Consider the following 19,298-nt stretch of genomic DNA (forward strand, 5'->3'; position numbering starts at 1 on the left):
GTTTTTATTTAAAATGCATCTCTAGGTTATTTGTGGGGCCTGCCTGGTGTTTTTACATGAGTAGAATGTGTGCTTTTATTTAAAACGTATCTCTGGGTTATTTGTGGGGCCTGCCTGGTGTTTTTACATGAGCAGAATGTGTGCTTTTATTTAAAATGTATCTCTGGGTTATTTGTGGGGCCTGCCTGGTGTTTTTACCTGAGTAGAATGTGTGCTTTTATTTAAAATGCATCTCTGGGTTATTTGTGGGGCATAGGAATTCGTTCATTTATTTCCCCCCCGAAATATAGTCTGGTCCCCCACAAGGTCTGAGGGACAGTGGACCGGCCCCCTGCTGAAAAGGTTTGCTGACCCCTTTTCTAGTCCGACCCCCTGAAATCTTTTGCCCAGTGTGGGGCTCAAACCCACAACCTTGAGATTAAGAGTCTCATGATCTACCAACAGAGCTATCCCTTGGTCAGGAGACCTTGTGGTCTTGCGGCACAAGGGCCATTGACCAGAAATGGGGTGGAGGCCTCAACACTTCTCCTCTTAAAGGGATCCTTCTCCTCTTCAAGGGAATGACTCAGTTGTCACCTGTGAGCAGTGGGGAGAGCTGCCCCTCCCTCACAACCCTCCTCCCCTCAGCCTTTTTTATATACAAGGACTCTTCTTACCTGGAAAACCCTTACTGCACTCAGCCATCAAATTGCCAGAGATCCTCTGCGGGGCCCTCTCGCGAGCATTGAGCACCTCCACTTTCCCTGGAGAAACCAAAGGGGCAAATGCCAAGGTGAAGATTGGAGGAGGAGTTTGGATTTGATATCCCGCTTTATCACTACCCTAAGGAGTCTCAAAGCGGCTAACATTCTCCTTTCCCTTCCTCCCCCACAACAAACACTCCATGAGGTGAGTGAGGCTGAGAGACTTCAGAGAAGTGTGACTGGCCCAAGGTCACCCAGCAGCTGCATGTGGAGGAGCGGGGAAGCGAACCCGGTTCACCAGATTACGAGACTACTGCTCTTAACCACTACACCACTGGGACCAATGACCTCAGGCAAACTGGCTTGTCCCATTTACGTAGGAAGCTGCCTTATTCAGAGTCAGACCCTTTGGTCCATCTAACCCAGTACTGCCTGCAGTGACCGGAAGCAATGGCTCTCCAGGGCTTCAGACAGGATTCTGTCTCAAGCCTGGCTGGTGCTCTGAACCGCAGGCCAGAAGGAGGGCCTGTGTGACTGGTTTGGTGCAGGGATACCAAAGAAGGATGTCAAAAACACCAGAATGGCCTGTTTTAGTGATTTATTTTTTAAAAGGTGTCAACTTACAACACAGAGTGCAAAGTCCTGCTGCCTTTACACAGGGCAAATACCGCAGCAGCAGACTTGTCTGCACCCAGGCAAGTGTTAATAATAATAATATTAATAATAAGAATTGTTGCTGTTGTTGTTTTATTTATATCCTGCCCATCTGACTGGGTTGCCCCAGTCATTCTGGGCAGTTTCCAACAAGTATTGAAACACAAAAAACCCTCAAACTTTAAAAGCCTCCCTATATAGGACTGCCTTCATAGGTCTTCTAAAAGTCAGATACAGTGGTACCTCGGGTTAAGTACTTCATTCGTTCCGGAGGTCCGTTCTTAACCTGAAACTGTTCTTAACCTGAAGCACCACTTTAGCTAATGGGGCCTCCTGCTGTTGCCGCGCTCCCACCACGCGATTTCTGTTCTCATCCTGAAGCAAAGTTCTTAACCCGAGGTACTATTTCTGGGTTAGCGGAGTCTGTAACCTGAAGCGTTTGTAATCTGAAGCGTATGTAACCTGAGGTACCACTGTAGTTGCTTATTTCCTTGACATCTGATGGGAGGGCATTCCACAGGGCGGGCGCCACTATCGATAATCTGTTACTAGAGAAGACCCTAGGCTGGAGAAAGACCATACTCCTCAAGAAGGACTTGCTAAGACTCTGATCCCTTGGGGAACTTGAGTTTGTTTTCCCGGGGGGAAAGGTTGTAAGACTGGAGGGGTCGGTGGCTGTATCAGAGCCAAGGGCCTCCGACCCAATAAACTCAAATTCCAGAACTTTCTTGTCCTTCATTGGGGCTCCCATTGGGGCCATACCTCATAGGACCCATGCTTCACGGGACATCCTAGCTGCCCCGCCCCACAACAGCTGAGAGGTTTGTTGGGTTTTGGAGCACGTTTTGCTCAGAGATTTGGAGAAGGGGCCATTATCTGCAGTTTCAGCACTGCCATGTGCGCGTGTCAGGGGGAGATTGTGCTGCCCCGCCCCACAACAGCTGAAAGGGTTGGTGGGTTTTGGAGCACGTTTTGCTCAGAGATTTGGAGATGGTGCCATTATCTGCAGTTTCAGCACTGCCATGTGTGCGTATCATGGGGAGATTGTGATGATCACCAGCAACGGTGCCACCTTCCCCTGTGCTGCACAGACTTGTGCCATGATCTCTCCAGCGCATAAAGCAAATGCAGCTTGCCACAAAGCTTCTTACTGATTTGAAAATCAGGATAGGGGGAGGGTACCCTGTTTGGCTGGGCTGGATGAATCCCAAGCCAGAATTAAGATTGCCGAAAGAAATATCAACAACCTCAGATATGCAAATGACACAACCTTGATGGCAGAAAGTGAGCAGGAATTAAAGAAGCTTTTAATGAGGGTGAAAGAGGAGAGCGCAAAATATGGCCTGAAGCTCAACATCAAAAAAACAAAGATCATGGCCACTGGGCTCATCACCTCCTGGCAAATAGAAGGGGAAGAAATGGAAGCAGTGAGAGATTTTACTTTCTTGGGCTCCATGATCACTGCAGATGGTGACAGCAGCCACGAAATTCTTGGGAGAAAAAGCAATGCTTCTTGGGAGAAAAGCGATGACAAACCTAGACAGCATCTTAAAAAGCAGAGACATCACCTTGCCAACAAAGGTCCGTATAGTAAAAGCTATGGTTTTCCCAGTAGTGATGTATGGAAGTGAGAGCTGGACCATAAAGAAGGCTGATCGCCGAAGAATTGATGCTTTTGAATTATGGTGCTGGAGGAGACTCTTGAGAGTCCCATGGACTGCAAGAAGAACAAACCTCTCCATTCTGAAGGAATTCAGCCCTGAGTGCTCACTGAAAGGACAGATCCTGAAGCTGAGGCTTCAATACTTTGGCCACCTCATGAGAAGAGAAGACTCCCTGGAAAAGACCCTGATGTTGGGAAAGATGGAGGGCACAAGGAGAAGGGGAAGACAGAGGGCGAGATGGTTGGACAGTGTTCTCGAGGCTACCAGCATAAGTCTGACCAAACTGCGGGAGGCAGTGGAAGACAGGAGGGCCTGGCGTGCTCTGGTCCAGGGGGTCATGAAGAGTCGGAGACGACTAAACGACTAAACAACAACAACCCTGTTCGGCGCTGGTTTGGAAATCGAAGATCCAAAGGGGCCGCTTTTGCCACACCCTTGGGTGCCTCCACCAATTAATCCTTCATGGAGAAATAGACTTGGTGCGGTAATGTGCACTGGCTGTGCCTACCTGTGGATGCGTTATAGATGGTGAAGATTACACCTCCGCCGAGGCCCATGCTTTGCGGGTTCAGGACAGCTGTACAGATCAAGGCAGCGATGGTAGCATCGACAGCTGAGCCTCCCTGCTGCAAGATATCCCTGTTCAGAAGAAAGCGGAGGGGGCATTCAAAAGTCAAATAATAATAATAATAATAGTAATAATAATAATAATAATAATAATAATAATAATAATAATAATTTTATTTATAACCCGCCCATCTGGCTGGGTTTCCCCAGCCACTCTGGGCAGCTTACAACACATAAAACATTGTAAAACATTAAACATCAAAAAATTCCTGATACAATGGCAAAACTGACCAGAAAGCTCAGGAACCAAAAAGACAAAAACTTTTAAGAAAGGATGAGGGGGTGGAATTATAATATATTTAGGAGACCACTGTAAGCAGATGAAAATATTGGCAGGACTTTGAGAACACTTGTAACAATCACTATGGACAGATACAAAACGTGGATCATGAAATAATATGCAGTTGAAAACGTCCGCAATGAGACCCAAGGACGGGATGGGGGGGAAGTCAGGAGATTCAGAGAAATCTCAGTGTGTGGACATTCCTTTGGTATTGTTATAACTTTACGCTTGTAAAACGAAATAAAAATTATTATTTTTTAAAAAAATTCCTGATATAGGGTTGCCTTCAGGAGTCTTCTAAAAGTCAGGTGGTTGTTTATTTCCTTGACATCTGGTGCGAGGGCATTCCACAGGGCAGGTGCCACTACCGAGAAGGCCCTCTGCCTGGTTCCCTGTAACCTCAATTCTCGCAATGAGGGAACTGTCAGAAGATCATCGGTGCTGGACCTCAGTGTCCAGGCAAAACGATGGGGGTGGAGATGCTTCTTCAGGTATACTGGGCAAAGACCATTTGGGGCTTTAAAAGTCAGCACCGACACTTTGAATTGTGCTCGGAAACGCACTGGGAGCCAATGGAGGTTTTTCAGGACCGGTGTTATATGGTCTCGGCGGCCACTTCTAAAGAATGGGGGTGGGAATGGCTCTCATTTTAAAAAGTGGGCAAAGAAGAGATTGGTGGCCAGGGGTGGGTGTGGCACAGTAAAAACCAGGAAGGAACAAGGGCTCCACCAACTATTTTGAGGCCCCAGAGTACATTTGGAAATCTAAGAAACAGTCACGGGTGCCAAAAAATACCTATTTCGCAGAAGAAAAACTGAAGATGATCAGAACGCCACCCCCACAAATAACCCTGAACAAACACTGGAAAAAATTAAAACAGACCAAGAACAAACTGCCCCCCCCAACCTCACAAATGACTCCCCTGAAAAAGTTCAGAAACTTTGTTTCAAAAATTGGGAATATGGTCTGAGTCTCTCCCCCCCCCCACACACACTAGTGTTAATTTGTGAAAGGGATCTGTTTCCCACACCACGGAAAAAACAGGCTCCTTTGGGAGGAAGGGTCAACCACAAAGAAATAATGAATAATTTTGTACAACCTCTGACATGTCACCTTTGACATGTCGCCTTTCCTGCAAACTGAAAAGTCCTAAATGTCGCAACTTTTCTTCACGTGGGAGTTTCTTTGCCCTTTTCTGAACCTTTTCCAACTCTTCCATCTATTTTGTGAAGCGATTTCACCAGGACTGCAGGCACTATTCCAGCTGCACCATAGTTTTGAATTAGGGCTTTATGGTACTGGCAGTTTTAGTTTCAGTCTCTTTCTTAGCGTGGAATTCCCCCTTCTCCCTTCACTGAGCTGTCCAGTACAACTCCAAGATAGATGTTCTTTGGAAACAGATACTGCCAACTGCTAAATGCCTCTCCTCTATAGATGCCTTTCATTTGCTTGTGATGAAGACAAATGCTTCATAGATACATATACATCATCCGTAGGAAGGGGAGCTCAATTGTCTGCTGGTTCAGCTAGACTGAAATCTCCAGGTGGGCTGTCTGCTTTTAAGGTTTCAGAACTGGCCACTGTGGTTCTTAATACAGGCCTAACTGTGTTGTTGTTTTTTAATTTTTAATTTTTGATTTTCAGTTATATACATTTCAATAGTTTTACAGTCATTTCAACATTTCAAAACTTGACCTCCTTCCTCCTCTTTCTGTGGTTCCTTAAATTTAAGTTTATCATTTTCTGCATATTCTAAATTAACTTAATTTACTCTTTTATTCATCTACATTGGTACCTCTGGTTGAGGATGGGCCTGTTCTGTGCATACTTGCTGCGCGGTAGAGCGCTTCTGCACATGCGCGCGGGGCAAAACCCGGAAAAATACTTCTGGGTTTGCAGCATGCGTATCCCGAAGGATACGTAACCAGAGGTGCTCATAAGTAGAGGTACCACTGTACTTTAATTACCGTATTTTTTGCTCTATAAGACTCACTTTTTCCCTCCTAAAAAGTAAGGGGAAATGTGTGTGCGTCTTTTGGAGCGAATGCAGGCTGTGCAGCTATCCCAGAAGCCAGAACAGCAAGAGGGATTGCTGCTTTCACTGCACAGTGATCTCTCTTGCTGTTCTGGCTTCTGAGATTCAGAATTTTTTTTTTCTTGTTTTCCTCCGCCAAAAACTAGTTGCGTCTTGTGGTCTGGTGCATCTTATAGAGCGAAAAATACAGTATATACACTTATGAAACTGCAGGTTATTACAATAATCCTGCCAATGTTCTTATCTTTTTACAGCTTATTTGTAAATATTCAATAAACCATTTCCGTTCTTTTATTAAAAGTTTGTTATCTTGATTTCTTATTTTTCCAGCAAGTTTTGCCATTTCTGCATAGTCCATAAGTTTTTGTCTCCATTCTTCTTTTGTCGGGACTTCTTCTTCTTTCCATTCTGGGGCAAATAACATTCTTGCCGCTGTAGTCGCATACATGAATAAATTTCTGTACTGTTTAGGTAGTTCTACCCCTATAATTCCCAAAAGGCACTACTGTGTTGTTGTTGTTTTTAAGGAAGCTTTTACAAAAGAAATCCCAGGGTCTATTGTGTCATCTGCCTTTAAAACTGCAGCTTGCTTGTTTCTAAAGTGCTGTTGGTTTTTAATGTTTATTTTTTTTCTTTTGGGGTTAATTTTTTGTGTTCTTTTAAAGCGGTGCTAGTTTTGTATAAACCACCTTTTGTACTTTAGCAGGAAGGTGGGGTATAAATTCAACAACAGCAGCAGCAGAAGAACTGTCTCAAGGACTACATGTGGTTTTCTTAATCACTAGGAGGGATCAGGGAGGGTCTTTCCATCAAACAGCTTCCAGTTTTTGTTTGCAGTTTTTATCTCCGCAAAACGCCTTTCCTCCATTTGTTGTTTCAAAGCCACTTTTTAAAGAGAAGGTTCCCTTTGCCATTATCTGTTCATTTCCCTTTGTGTTTGCAGCCTATTATAGGGAGCAGGTGGCCTTGTGGTCTAAACCACAGAGCCTCTTGGGCTTGCTGATTGGAAGGTCAGTGATTCGAAACCCTGCAATGGGTGAGCTCCCATTGCTCTGTCCCGGCTCCTGCCAACCTAGCAGTTCGAAAGCACACCAGTGCAAGTAGATAAATAGGGGATTATTATAACAAAGGGGGGGACCCTATGTAAAATCGCATAGACATTTTTTTGTGCTCTACATCGCCATCTGGTGTCGCGTCTTTACAACGGAGTTGTTGTTGTTTAGTCGTTTAGTCGTGTCCGACTCTTCGTGACCCCCTGGACCAGAGCACTCCAGGCACTCCTGTCTTCCACTGCCTCCCGCAGTTTGGTCAAACTCATGCTGGTAGCTTCGAGAACACTGTCCAACCATCTCGTCCTCTGTCATCCCCTTCAACTTGTGCCCTCCATCTTTCCCAACATCACGGTCTTTTCCATGGAGTCTTCTCTTCTCATGAGGTGGCCAAAGTATTGGAGTCTCAGCTTCAGGATCTGTCCTTCCAGTGAGCACTCAGGGCTGTTTTCCTTCAGAATGGATACATTTGATCTTCTTGCAGTCCATGGGACTCTCAAGAGTCACAACGATATAACTGACTGAGTGTAGCTGAGTCTCTGTCCTCCCAGTGGCCAACCAGATGCCCCAATGGAAAAACCTACAAGCAGGCCCCTAGTACCATCCCATCCCCAGTGCTTTTCAGAAGCATTGCTGCCTCCAACCATAGAACCAGAGCACAGCCATTCTGACTAGCAGCGATGGATAGCCCTCTCCTTCAAGAATTTGTCTAATTCTCTTTCCAAGCCAAGTTGGAGGCCTTCATAGATAGGTATGGAGCAAGTTCCATACCTTATCTAGATGCGCTGCATACATAAGAATCACGTGCTCTTAACCAGACATGTCCTGTGCTTCCACAGACGTATACTTTGACCCTCAGCCGTGTGAAGAAAACCATAACGATGTTTGGACAAACTGAGGAGAACTGGGAGGACAGCAAGAAAAGCCAAGAGGATGGAAGGTCCTAAGATTAGAGGAGAATGCCAAGATCTGCAAATATTTGAGAAAGGAGGGAGATACAGGCCTCTATCGCTTTGAAGGAGGAGATAAGGCAGAGGGATTCTCTGGCTGGCTGGGATGGAAAATGCTTTATTAGATATCTGAGAGGGAAATGCCTTCTCATCGGGTGATCGATTGGCCAATGGAATGTTGGCTTTCCAATCCAGGGTTGGATCACCTTCCTTGGAGGTTTGTAAAGGAGACTCCAGGATGTAATCCACCCATTGGAGGGAGGGATGGGGGAGGCAAATCTGCCCTTTCTCATTTTTCCCAGTCTTAAATTCAGCTCTCCACATTTCCATGGGAGTTTGCATACTCTTTTATTACCATTTTAAAGAAACTGTTGTAAACAAAAATTGCCCTTTTCCCTTATGGTGGTATCCAAGAGCCCATATACAGTCCTTACATAGGTTCCCTATTGGTAGGAGAAAATAACAGAGGCCAACCAGACAATATTGAGAAGCAAAGCAGCTAGTAAGCCTGATCTTTATTGATCCGTTGCAACAGGGTCCCCACTCAACACACGAAGGAGGGAGGAGGAACCCAGAACAATGGTGCGCAAGGCCTTATATAGACTTTTGAAATTGCCACCCTGTAGATCAAGACCACCCCCACATACATCATACATACATCACAGAAGGGGTGTAGCTCAAGACTACCACCCCGGATACATCATACCTACATCACAGAAAAGGCGGTCTGAAACAGAAATTTGAATGCTGTTTATCTCCTGTCTGGCAGGTTACTTGATTGGATACCCTGGGGAGCCTGGCCAGTCTTTTGTAATGCAAAATAATTAGTAGATAAATACTTAGTTCCTGAGTCAGGTCACAGGCTCACCCTATTCAAACAAAGACATACCCTTAAGACAGGATTTGTGAAAGAAAAGACAATGGGGAGGCTTTTCCATTTTCCTTTGACCTTGCAGAGAAAACATTTGGTCAGTTTGGGACGGTTTGGGAATAAAAAATGGTTCCCTGTTGGTCTTCCTGTGCTGATCTATGTATGTGCTTGGTTGGTACACTTATGAACATTTAACATATATCTAAGACCTCAAAATTCCTATCACAAAACTCAGTACCATTTTGGTGTGCAGTTCTCCTGACGTACATGTCCTCGTAAGAAATTTTCTCCTAGTACGTAACTCTTTTTTGCAAGCTGTTTTTTACTAACGCATCTATTTTTAAAACGCAAGCTTTATCTAATCTTTCTCGTGCACGTCGCTTGCGCTGCAAAATCTGGAGAAGTGCCAGTTTCAAACGATGGTCATAGATCATAGAAATCTAGAGTTTCAAGGCACCCTGAGGATCATAAAATCAAACCCCTTACAATAAAGGAATATGCAGCTTGTCCCATATAGGAATCGAACCTGCAGCCTTGGTGTTATAACAGCACCATTCATTCCTCTACCCCACAGGTGGGGGAATCATGGAACTGTACAGCTGGAAGGGACCCAAAGGGCCATCTAATGCAACTAGATGCAGTGCAGGAATCCCAGCTAAAGCAGGTAGGAATATGCTCTGTGTTTCATAAGGGGTTCCTCGGAGGAAGGGGGGGTACCAGGAAGGAAGGGGAAAGAGAGCTGTTCTGAGCACTAGGGGTGGGGAGGGGAAGCAATAACTTCCTGGGATTTTCCCTTCAGAGAACTATACCTGTGAGATGAAATGGTTGGAGTATAGTAGAAGGCTGTCAACTCCCCCTGGAAACAAGAGAAGGTCAGGTGGGGGGCGGGGGTGGTTCACAGACCCACCTCCCCAGAGACATGTCTGGGCCAATAATCCCCCATCTCACTTCTTTCTGCCTGCTGCTCCTAACATCCACCAGCTTCTGATTTGGCACCCCATTGACACACAGGTGGAATCTACACGCATATAAAAAAACGCTGTGAAAATGTTTTTTTTTAAAAAAAAAAGTTTTGAAAAATACATTGGATTTGGCATAGCTCACTGTCGCCATCTAGTGTTGCATTTGTATATTGCACTTTACATTTAAAGCGTTTTATTTGCAGCTGTATAACTGAGTCCACAGTCTGCATAAACATCCTCATTCACGACACAATTTTGCCTCCCCCACCCCACAAAGTAATGGCTTGGTGGCCTGGGCCAGGATCCCTGAACCCCGTTAAAAGTCCCCTTCCCTCCATGCTTGCTTGGGGCTCCAGGGGTGACTATCATATGCTCCAAGGGCCCCAATTTGCCAGAGACAACTCTCTCTTCTGTATCCCTTTTCCTTTCTGGGTTGCTTAATTCAGATTGTGTCTGTGTGCAGGGTTCCCTTACCCCACTGAGGTTTCTGTGAGCCCCTGGGTGGAGAATGGTCTTGTGTCTTGTATAGTGCAGCCTTCCCCAACCTGGTGCCCTGCCGATCTTTCAGACTCCAACTCCCATCAGCTCTGAGTGCTGGCTAGGGCTGATGGGAGTTGTAGTCCCAAACATCTGGAAGGCTGATCTAGGGCATGTGTAGGTAAAAGTTTGTGTATGGAGATAGAGAAACCTGACATTTCACACATTTCAGTTGCAGAGGAATATTATGAACGGTGTCTGGGCAGCCCTTCAATTAGACAGAGAAAGGCAGCAGAAGGAGTAGCAGTACAGTTAAAAATGGAAATTGCAGAATGCAAAAAAGTATGCATTTCCTACAAAAGAGACACAAAACTTTGGGTTCCTGAGTATGCTAAAGCTATCCAATAATAGAAGCACTAGGGAAAGCAGAATGACAGTCATACCTTGGATCCTGAACCCCTTGTGAGCTGCAAACCTGGAAATGAGTGTTCCAGTTTGCAAACGTTCTTTGGAACCCGAACATCCTGAAGCCAATTGGAAGACACGCCTTGGTTTCCGAACATTTTGGAAATCGAACGGACTTCGGGAACGGATTCCGTTCGACTTCCGTGGTACCACTGCATTCTTATTTTATCACAGGTTTTTATGGGCATTTCCTGCTTCCCTTGGGCTGGAAGAGGATGCCTTCCTGTCACCAGGATTAGGCCTGAAACTCAACAGCCAGTGTGGTGCAGTGTTTAGGTTAGGTTAGGTTAGGTTAGATTAAGACCTGGGAGACCAGGGTTCAAATCTCCCACTCAGCCATGTGAAGCTCACTGGCTGACCTTGGACCAGCCACTGCCTTCTCTCTGCCTAGACTACCTCACAGGGTTGTTGTGAGGTTTAAATGAGGAGAGGGGGAACTACATGGACCACCTAGAACTCCTTGGAGGAAGATGTTGACAATAAATTTACAACAAAAAATATATAGAAAAGAGTCTACAACCTGAAAAAAAGGAAACAATGCACAAATTTCTGAAGAAAATCTTTAATAAAAATTACCATATTTTTCGCTCCATAAGTTGCACTTTTTTCCTCCTAAAAAGTAAGAGGAAAGTCTGGAGCGAATGTGTGGTCTCTGGAGCCGACAGGGGCGAAAAAAGCAGATCGTGCTTTTTTTTTCTTTTTAGAAAGAGGGAAGGGGGTGTTGAAATGAAGCCACTGAGCAGCTGATCGGCAAGCGATCAGGAGGGAGATAAGGGACGCTAGCGATAAAGGAGGCTGCCTGGGAGGGGGGAGGTAAAAGCACATGGATCCTCAGGATTTTTCCACTGGGTCACCCCACCATCAGATCACATAGCATGTCCATGGCTACAGCCTGCACCAAAAAACACACACGCACCCACTGTTTCGTGGGGCCGCAATGGTGCAAAAACGTGGTTACAAAGCACGGATCCACATGGATCCTCAGGATTTTTGCATTGGGTCACCCCAAATTCACCATCATGTCACATAGCGTGTCTGTGGCCACAGCATGAACCACAAAAATCATACATCCACTGTTTCATTCAGAATATTTTTTTCTTGTTTTCCTCTAAAAACTAGGTGCGTCTTATGGTCAGGTGCGTCTTATGGAGTGAAAAACACGGCATTTAAACAACAACAGCAGCAACAGTCGGGCTGGTGGTTTCTATCCATGGAATTAGGGAGGTGTGCACCTCTTCAGGCTGCAAAATGTTTGGGGCTAGCCACGATTTTTGCAGGGCGGGGGTGCTTTTTTAGCAGATCCGTAACCAAACAGTGGGATGAAGGTGGCACTCGGGGTTAAACCACAGAGTCTAGGACTTGCCAATCAGAAGGTCGGCGGTTCAAATCCCCATGACGGGGTGAGCTCCCGTTGTTCAATCCCTGCTCCTGCCAACCTAGCAGTTTGAAAGCACGTCAAAGTGCAAGTAGATAAATAGGTACCACTCTGGCGGGAAGGTAAACGGCGTTTCTGTGCGCTGCTCTGGTTCACCAAAAGCAGCTTAGTCATGCTGGCCACATGACCCGGAAGCTGTATGCTCGCTCCCTTGGCCAATAAAGCGAGATGAGCACCGCAACCCCAGAGTCGGTCATGACTGGACCCAATGGTCAGGGGCCCCTTTACCTTACCCAAACAGCCTTCTTAGTTTAAGAACATAAAAGAACACCAGACGAGCCCGCTGGATCAGGCCAATGGTCCATCTAGCTCAGCATCCTGTTCTCATGGTGGTCAAACAGAGGCCCCAAAGGGGCGGCGGGGGTGAGAACCCTCAAACAGGATTCAAACACAAAAGCCTTCTCCCCTCCTGAGGTTTCCAGCAGCTGGAATTCAGAATCATTGCTGCCTCTGACCCATAGAGCCAGCCAGTGCATTGCCATCCTGGCTAGTAGCCGTCAATAGCCCTCTCCTCCATGGATTTGTCCAGCCTTTCTCAACCTGTGGATCTGCAGATGTTATTGAACTACAACTCCCATCACCCCTAGCGAGGCCAGCGCTCAGGGATGATGGGAGTTGTAGTCCAACATCTGGGGACCCATAGAACCGCTGGATTTGTCTGATCATGGGCGTGGCCTCCCCTAAACCAAGTCAACAAATAAAAGTACTTAACTAAAACGGTAGTAAGATTTTGGCAGATATTTCCGAGTGCTTGGGGTCAAAAGAAAATAATACAAAAGAACTGTTGTTGAGACATTGCTTTCTGAATCTGCTAGAGGACAGTGGCAGGTAAGTGTCCTGCCCCACATTCCAAAATAACCACAAATCCTGGCTGCACCCATGTGTCTAATCCTCTTCTAAAGCCATCCAGGCTTAAACACAAGGAAGAACTTTCTGACAATAAGAGCAGATAAACAGCAGGAGGAACTTATTCAGTAGGTAGCAGTGGACTGTCTCCTCCTCTGGAGATTGTTAAGTAGAGGTCAGATGGCCATCTGCCACTGGTGCATTACAGTGGTACCTCGGGTTAAGTACTTAATTCGTTCGGGAGGTCCGTACATAACCTGAAACTGTTCTTAACCTGAAGCACCACTTTAGCTAATGGGGTCTCCCGCTGCCGCTGCGACGCCAGAGCACAATTTCTGTTCTCATCCTGAAGCAAAGTTCTTAACCTGAAGCACTATTTCTGGGTTAGCGGAGTCTGTAACCTGAAGCGTATGTAACCTGAGGTACCACTGTAGTTGCGATTCCTGCATTGCAGGGGGTTGGACTGGATGGCCCTCGGGTCCCTTCCGACTCTACAATTCTATGATTCCATGTAGGAGCACAGGACAGAATATTGTGGCCCTGAAGGTGATGTCCGGGGTGACAAGGAGGTCTGGGGAGGTGAGGGGCTCCTGGAAAAACCCTTGGCTGGAGCCAGGGGTGCCAACTTGAATAAAATATTTGGGGGGACGCACAGGTAAGCCTCACCTCAGTTAATTGATCACATGATGGGACACACCAACACCATTTGAATGACAATGGCCATCAACTTTGGGGGGACCTAGCCCACTCCAAGGGGACAAGGGTGACACTGTGGGTTAAACCACAGAGCCTAGGACTTGCTGATCAGAATGTCGGCAGTTTGAATCCCCACGACGGGGTGACCTCCCGTTGCTCGGTCCCTGCTCCTGCCCACCTAGCAGTTCGAAAGCACGTCAAAGTGCAAGTAGATAAATAGGTACCACTCCAGCGGGAAGGTAAACGGCATTTCTGTGCACTGCTCTGGTTCGCCAGAAGCGGCTTAGTCATGCTGGCCACATGACCTGGAAGCTGTACGCCGGCTCCCTCGGCCAATAAAGCGAGATGAGCGCCGCAACCCCAGAGTCGGCCACGACTGGACCTAATGGTCAGGGGTCCCTTTACCTTTAGCCCACCCCAAAAAGTATTTGGCTCTTCTGGCTGGAGCAGGCGAGAGTCTGAAGTCGCAACAAGTGCCAAGGCAAGTCCCATCTCAGAAGGAGAAACCGCTGTCTCTCTTTCTCTGGCCTGGCTGAGCTGTGATGCCAAGACCCAGAAATGCCAACAGCCCTGGCAAAAGGAAGGTGTGTGTGTGTGTGTGTGTGTGTGTGTGTGTGTGTGTGACACAGAGGCTTGGAAAAGAGAGTACCGGAGACGGAAGACCCCCTTCCTGCCCCTCCATCCCCCTCCAGCCCGACCCTCTTACCTGCCAATGTCGGAACAGGTTTGGGTGTCCGCCGCCACCGCTGCCCGAGGGTACCTCGGAGGAGCGCACCGGGACCGGGTCAGGAGCACGGCTAGTATCGCGGCTCCCGCCAGGGTCACCAAGCCCACCAGAGCCAGGCAGCAGAGCTTGCCGCGCGATAGACCCATTTCACAGACGGCGCGACTCCGGCTCCTAGAGTAAGCAGAGGTAGCTCACCCCACGCGGCTGCTCTTGCGTTGGCTAGTGCTGCAGGCGCCGGCCGGAGCTGGGCCTTTTTAAGGGGCTGCCCCCGCCCCCCCGGGGGGAGGTGTGTTTGGCAGAGGGGAGAGGCCCGCCCCTCTGCCCGGCACATCCTTCTCCTATGACAGCAAAGTTTTAGAGTGGGGGGACGGGACTGCGTGAGAGTCAGAGCTAAGCCAGTGTGGAAAACTTCCAGGATTTTCCGATTGCAGTGGAGCTGCCTGTTGCGCTCTGGCTACTGCGGAATTGGGTCTGGTCTATTAAAACGGTTTATGGAAGGTCCCTTGCAGACAAGCTTGCAGCAGGAGCTCCCGTCTAAGCCAAGTGGAAAGGTGGAGTGTGTGTGTGTGTGTGTGTGTGTGTGTTGCCCTTAAAGGGAAAACGCGCAGTTTCATTCCTCTTCCTGAATCCATCCCGCAAATATCAGCATGCATCAGGCTGCTTCTCCCGATTCCCCGTTTACCGAGCCGCCTTCCTGACCCGTCGAGCAAAGTTTGCTTGGAGGCGAGACGACGTCCGCCTTGCTGGCGGGGAGGTGAGACGACGTTGCGTCGAAGCAAGCACTTCGCCTTCGCCCGCCTTACCAATGCCTTTCTCCTCCTCACTTTCCTTCTTGCAAAAACAAGCTTGGTTCTGAGCGGGAAACGTCCCGAATAAACTTCAGTTGCACGACCTGGGATCGCTCAGTCAGTAGAGCTATCCCAGGTCACTAGGGTTGATGGTTCGAGCCCAACTTTGGGTAAAAGATTCTTGCATTGCAAGAAGTTGGAATGGATGACCCTTACCGCCGCTTGCAACTCTACCATTCTATGATTTTATGACCTGCATTTGCCGGGATGTGACGGACTCGCAGCCGAAAACAGGGGCGAGGTGGGGGGTGGGGGGTGGGGGTGGGTCTCATCCATGCCAGAAGTACCTTCCTCGGTTGCAAAGCTGGCTCCTTTCTTTTTTCTTTTTTTAATACCTTTTTTATTCAAAATTGAAACAAAACATATTATCCAGAAACATATCATCCTTATTTCCTCCCCATTTTTCCTCCCTCCCCTCCCTCCCCCCCCCCACAGAACCCACCCACCCCCACCCCCGACTTCTCTCAGTTCCAGTCTTTGATTTCTCTAAAAATGCTGCTTTCTGCATATTACACAGTTGTATAGATCTTCAAACTATTTAGCTGATTATTATCAATAAAAAGTTTGTGAATGTTTATTCAAAACCAGCCAAGGAGTCCAGTTCGCTTTGTTGCGTCTTCAAATACTTTGTAAAGGGTTCCCATTCATCCTTAAATTCACAGTTATCCTTGTCCCCTAGCTTGTATGTTAAAGCTGGGCTACTTTCGAATCCACATGGAACAGGGAGAGATGAACTCGAAGGTCAGGGCAAGGCAGGGCTCATAAGGATGCATAGACACGTGTGCTAAAAGCTTCGCAAAGGTGGATTTCAGCCGGGAGAGTCCAAGGACCAGAGTCTCACACTGGACAGAGCGCTCTGGAGACACGTGCCTGCTCGTTTGCTGGTTAGTATAAGCATGTCTGGGACTCTCTTTTTATGCAAAGATCATATTCTAGGCGCCTTCCATAAGGCTGTCTCTTCTGACTCCTGGAAGTGGTCCTGTTGGATCTGCCCAGATGAAGCCAGATGTGAGCTGGGGATTGATCCCGTTCTGGGTTGGTGTGTGTTTGTTGCACAAATTGCCATCGTGGGTAGTTGTTGTTTAGTTGTTTAGTCATGTCCGACTCTTCGTGACCCCCTGGACCAGAGCACGCCAGGCCCTCCTGTCTTCCACTGCCTCCCGCAGTTTGGTCAAACTCATGTTTGTAGCTTTGAGAACACTGTCCAACCATCTCGTCCTCTGTCGTCCCCTTCTCCTTGTGCCCTCCATCTTTCCCAGCATCAGGGTCTTTTCCAGGGAGTCTTCTCTTCTCATGAGGTGGCCAAAGTATTGGAGCCTCAGCTTCAGGATCTTCCAGTGAGCATTCAGGGCTGATTTCCTTAAGAATGGAGAGGTTTGATTTTCCTGCAGTCCATGGGACTCTTAAGAGTCTCCTCCAGCACCATAAATCAAAAGCATCAATTCTTTGGCGATCAGCCTTCTTTATGGTCCAGCTCCCATTTCCATACATCACTACTGGGAAAACCATAGCTTTAACTATACGGACCTTTGTCGGCAAGGTGATGTCTCTGCTTTTTAAGATGCTGTCTAGGTTTGTCATTGGCCATCGTGGGTATCTGATCCAAATCAGGACCCTGGCTTGGTGGGGTGTGGCAGACAAGGGCAGGACCCCATTAGCATCCAGATCAGCGTCCCCTTGCCTGCAATTTGCATTAGGGGAAGAAACCCCTGAATCGTTCAGGCTGCAAAGGGTTAAAGCTGGAGTGACACCACAGCAGCAATCCTATATATTAAAAAAAACCACAAATTTGCCTGTGCTAATTTATACACATGGGTGCATATTTTGGCCAATTTTCAGGGACAGCAAACCAATTCTGGCTGTGGAGTGACCCTTTATGGAGATTGAGGTGGGGTTTCAGCGGTGTCGCTCAGCCTCCCTGTATACCAAAAATTTAACATAAAACCTTTTAAAAGTTTGAAGGGGGAGAAGGAGATCCTGGGTCTGGTGTGAAAGACCCCTGCCCCACTGCCTAGGCAGGCCCTGATAAAAGACCCCCACCCATGCTAAGGTCTCAATCTGGATTCCCAGCCCCAAAGTCCTGGCAATTTGTGTAAATAAACAAACCTTTTAGGCTTCAGGACATAGAGATACAGCTAACATATCATCTAATCTTGCTCTAAGTTGGCAAGCAGTCACATCCCAGCACTCAGAACCTCTGTATTTTGGATTGTATTTGTCTTTGGAAGTTGATGGGTCATTTGCTGCATCACAATATTATAAGATTAAACAACAACAACAACTTAATTTAAGAGGGAGGTGCTTACAGATTAACCCATGTCCCCCCAAAGGAGAGAAACAGAAGATAAAGGCCCCTGCTTGAAATTCAGGATGGAAGGGCAATGAAATCTATTGGGAGGAAGTTACCCCACAAGCGGTGGATGATGATGATGATGATAATAATAATAATAATAATAATAATAATAATAATAATAATTATTATTATTATTATTATTATTTATGCCCCGGCCTCCCTGGCCAGAGCTGGGCTCAGGGCAGCTAACACCAGTAAAATTACAATAAAAACATAATGGGGGGGGAACCAATTTAAAATACAGGTTAAAAATACAATTTAAAATGCAGCCTCATTTTAATAACAGCCCATAGATCAAAACCATAAGGGGAGGGAAACATAAGGGTCAGACTGAGTCCAAACCAAAGGCCAGGTGGAACAGCTCTGTCTTGCAGGCCCTGCGGAAAGATGTCAAGTCCCGTAGGGCCCTGGTCTCTTGTGTCAGAGCGTTCCACCAAGTCGGGGCCAGTACTGAAAAGGCCCTGACCCTAGTTGCAACTTGGGACCTCCCTCCAAAATGTTGTCATTTGTGGACCTTAAGGTCCTCTGTGGGGCATACCAGGAGAGGCGGTCCCATAGGTACGTGGGTCCTAGGCCGCATAGGGCTTTAAAGGTCCAAACCGCAGAGATATGGCGCAAAGACTGTTGAAATGGAAACTTCTTTTTGAAGTCGCTCCAGAACCTCCTTAGGCAGCACTCCTTCTTGCCATGATGAAATCTGAAGTTGAGTTTCACTCCAGATTGATGAGAGCTCATTGTGTCCTGCTTTTGAAGTAGTGGAAACCACAGCACATGCCAGGTACGAGGTGATCCCTGTGCTATTTTGCACGAATAGGTCTGTCCAAAACTGAGCTAATAAATATAAAGACCTTGCAATTAAGTATGGACCAATTCTTGATGCAATTAATGTGGGAGACATTCTCATGCCTTGCCCACTGGCATCTGCCGCTGTTGTGGCCTCTCGGCCAAAGGACTGTTGCTGCAATCCGTCTGCCTCGAGAGACAATGGAGTGTGCCTCCGGGGGTGGTCAGCACTGCATTAGCAGCACCGAAGTGTCTCCCCAGGGGTGCAATCCTAGGCAGTGCGTATGGAGGTCCTGGGCTGCCCAGAGGACAAGACCTCTCTCTCAGCCTCACTGATGTGGTCTAAAGGAAAGCAGAGCACTACATTTGGCACCAGCTCAGCTGCAGGAGTTGCTGGAAGGAGGTGTACAAGATGCCATCAAACCATCTTAGGGACTCCACTCCAGATTTGTGTCCTTAGCCTTTTCTTCTTCTGAAGATATCCCGCAAGGCAAAGAGGTTTGGGACCAGAGTTTTCCTTTTCCTGCCAAGAGACTGATAGAGAGAAGAAATACAATGCAAAGCCCTTTCTTCCCATCCCACTAGGAGGGCATTCCTTCCACCCACAGCTGGGGGTGAGTTGACTTTTAGCATGGCTTTGGAACCGCTCTGCCTTTAGAATCATAGAATCATAGAGTTGGAAGAGACCACAAGGGCCATCGAGTCCAACCCCCTGCCAAGCAGGAAACACCATCAGAGCACTCCTGACATATGGTTGTCAAGCCTCTGCTTAAAGACCTCCAAAGAAGGAGACTCCACCACACTCCTTGGCAGCAAATTCCACTGTCGAACAGCTCTTACTGTCAGGAAGTTCTTCCTAATGTTTAGGTGGAATCTTCTTTCTTGTAGTT

At 47.3% G+C, this 19,298-nt stretch overlaps 1 protein-coding gene across 1 annotated transcript in view; it reads right to left on the reverse strand.

Annotated features, from left to right (window-relative positions):
* The window catches only part of GGT5 (gamma-glutamyltransferase 5), a 29,944-nt gene extending 14,993 nt beyond the window's left edge, over positions 1–14,951 (reverse strand). Inside the window, exons 1-3 of the mRNA XM_053369013.1 lie at positions 14,404–14,951; positions 3,510–3,640; positions 657–743 (exon numbers count right to left, since the gene is read on the reverse strand). Of these exons, the coding sequence (XP_053224988.1) occupies positions 657–743; positions 3,510–3,640; positions 14,404–14,570 (385 nt within the window). The 5' untranslated portion in view covers positions 14,571–14,951. The remainder of the gene's footprint in view (positions 1–656; positions 744–3,509; positions 3,641–14,403) is intronic.
* Positions 14,952–19,298: the final 4,347 nt, after the last annotated feature.

This window comes from Podarcis raffonei, chromosome 16, assembly GCF_027172205.1.
Source record: "Podarcis raffonei isolate rPodRaf1 chromosome 16, rPodRaf1.pri, whole genome shotgun sequence".
Taxonomy (NCBI): Eukaryota; Metazoa; Chordata; class Lepidosauria; order Squamata; family Lacertidae; genus Podarcis; species Podarcis raffonei.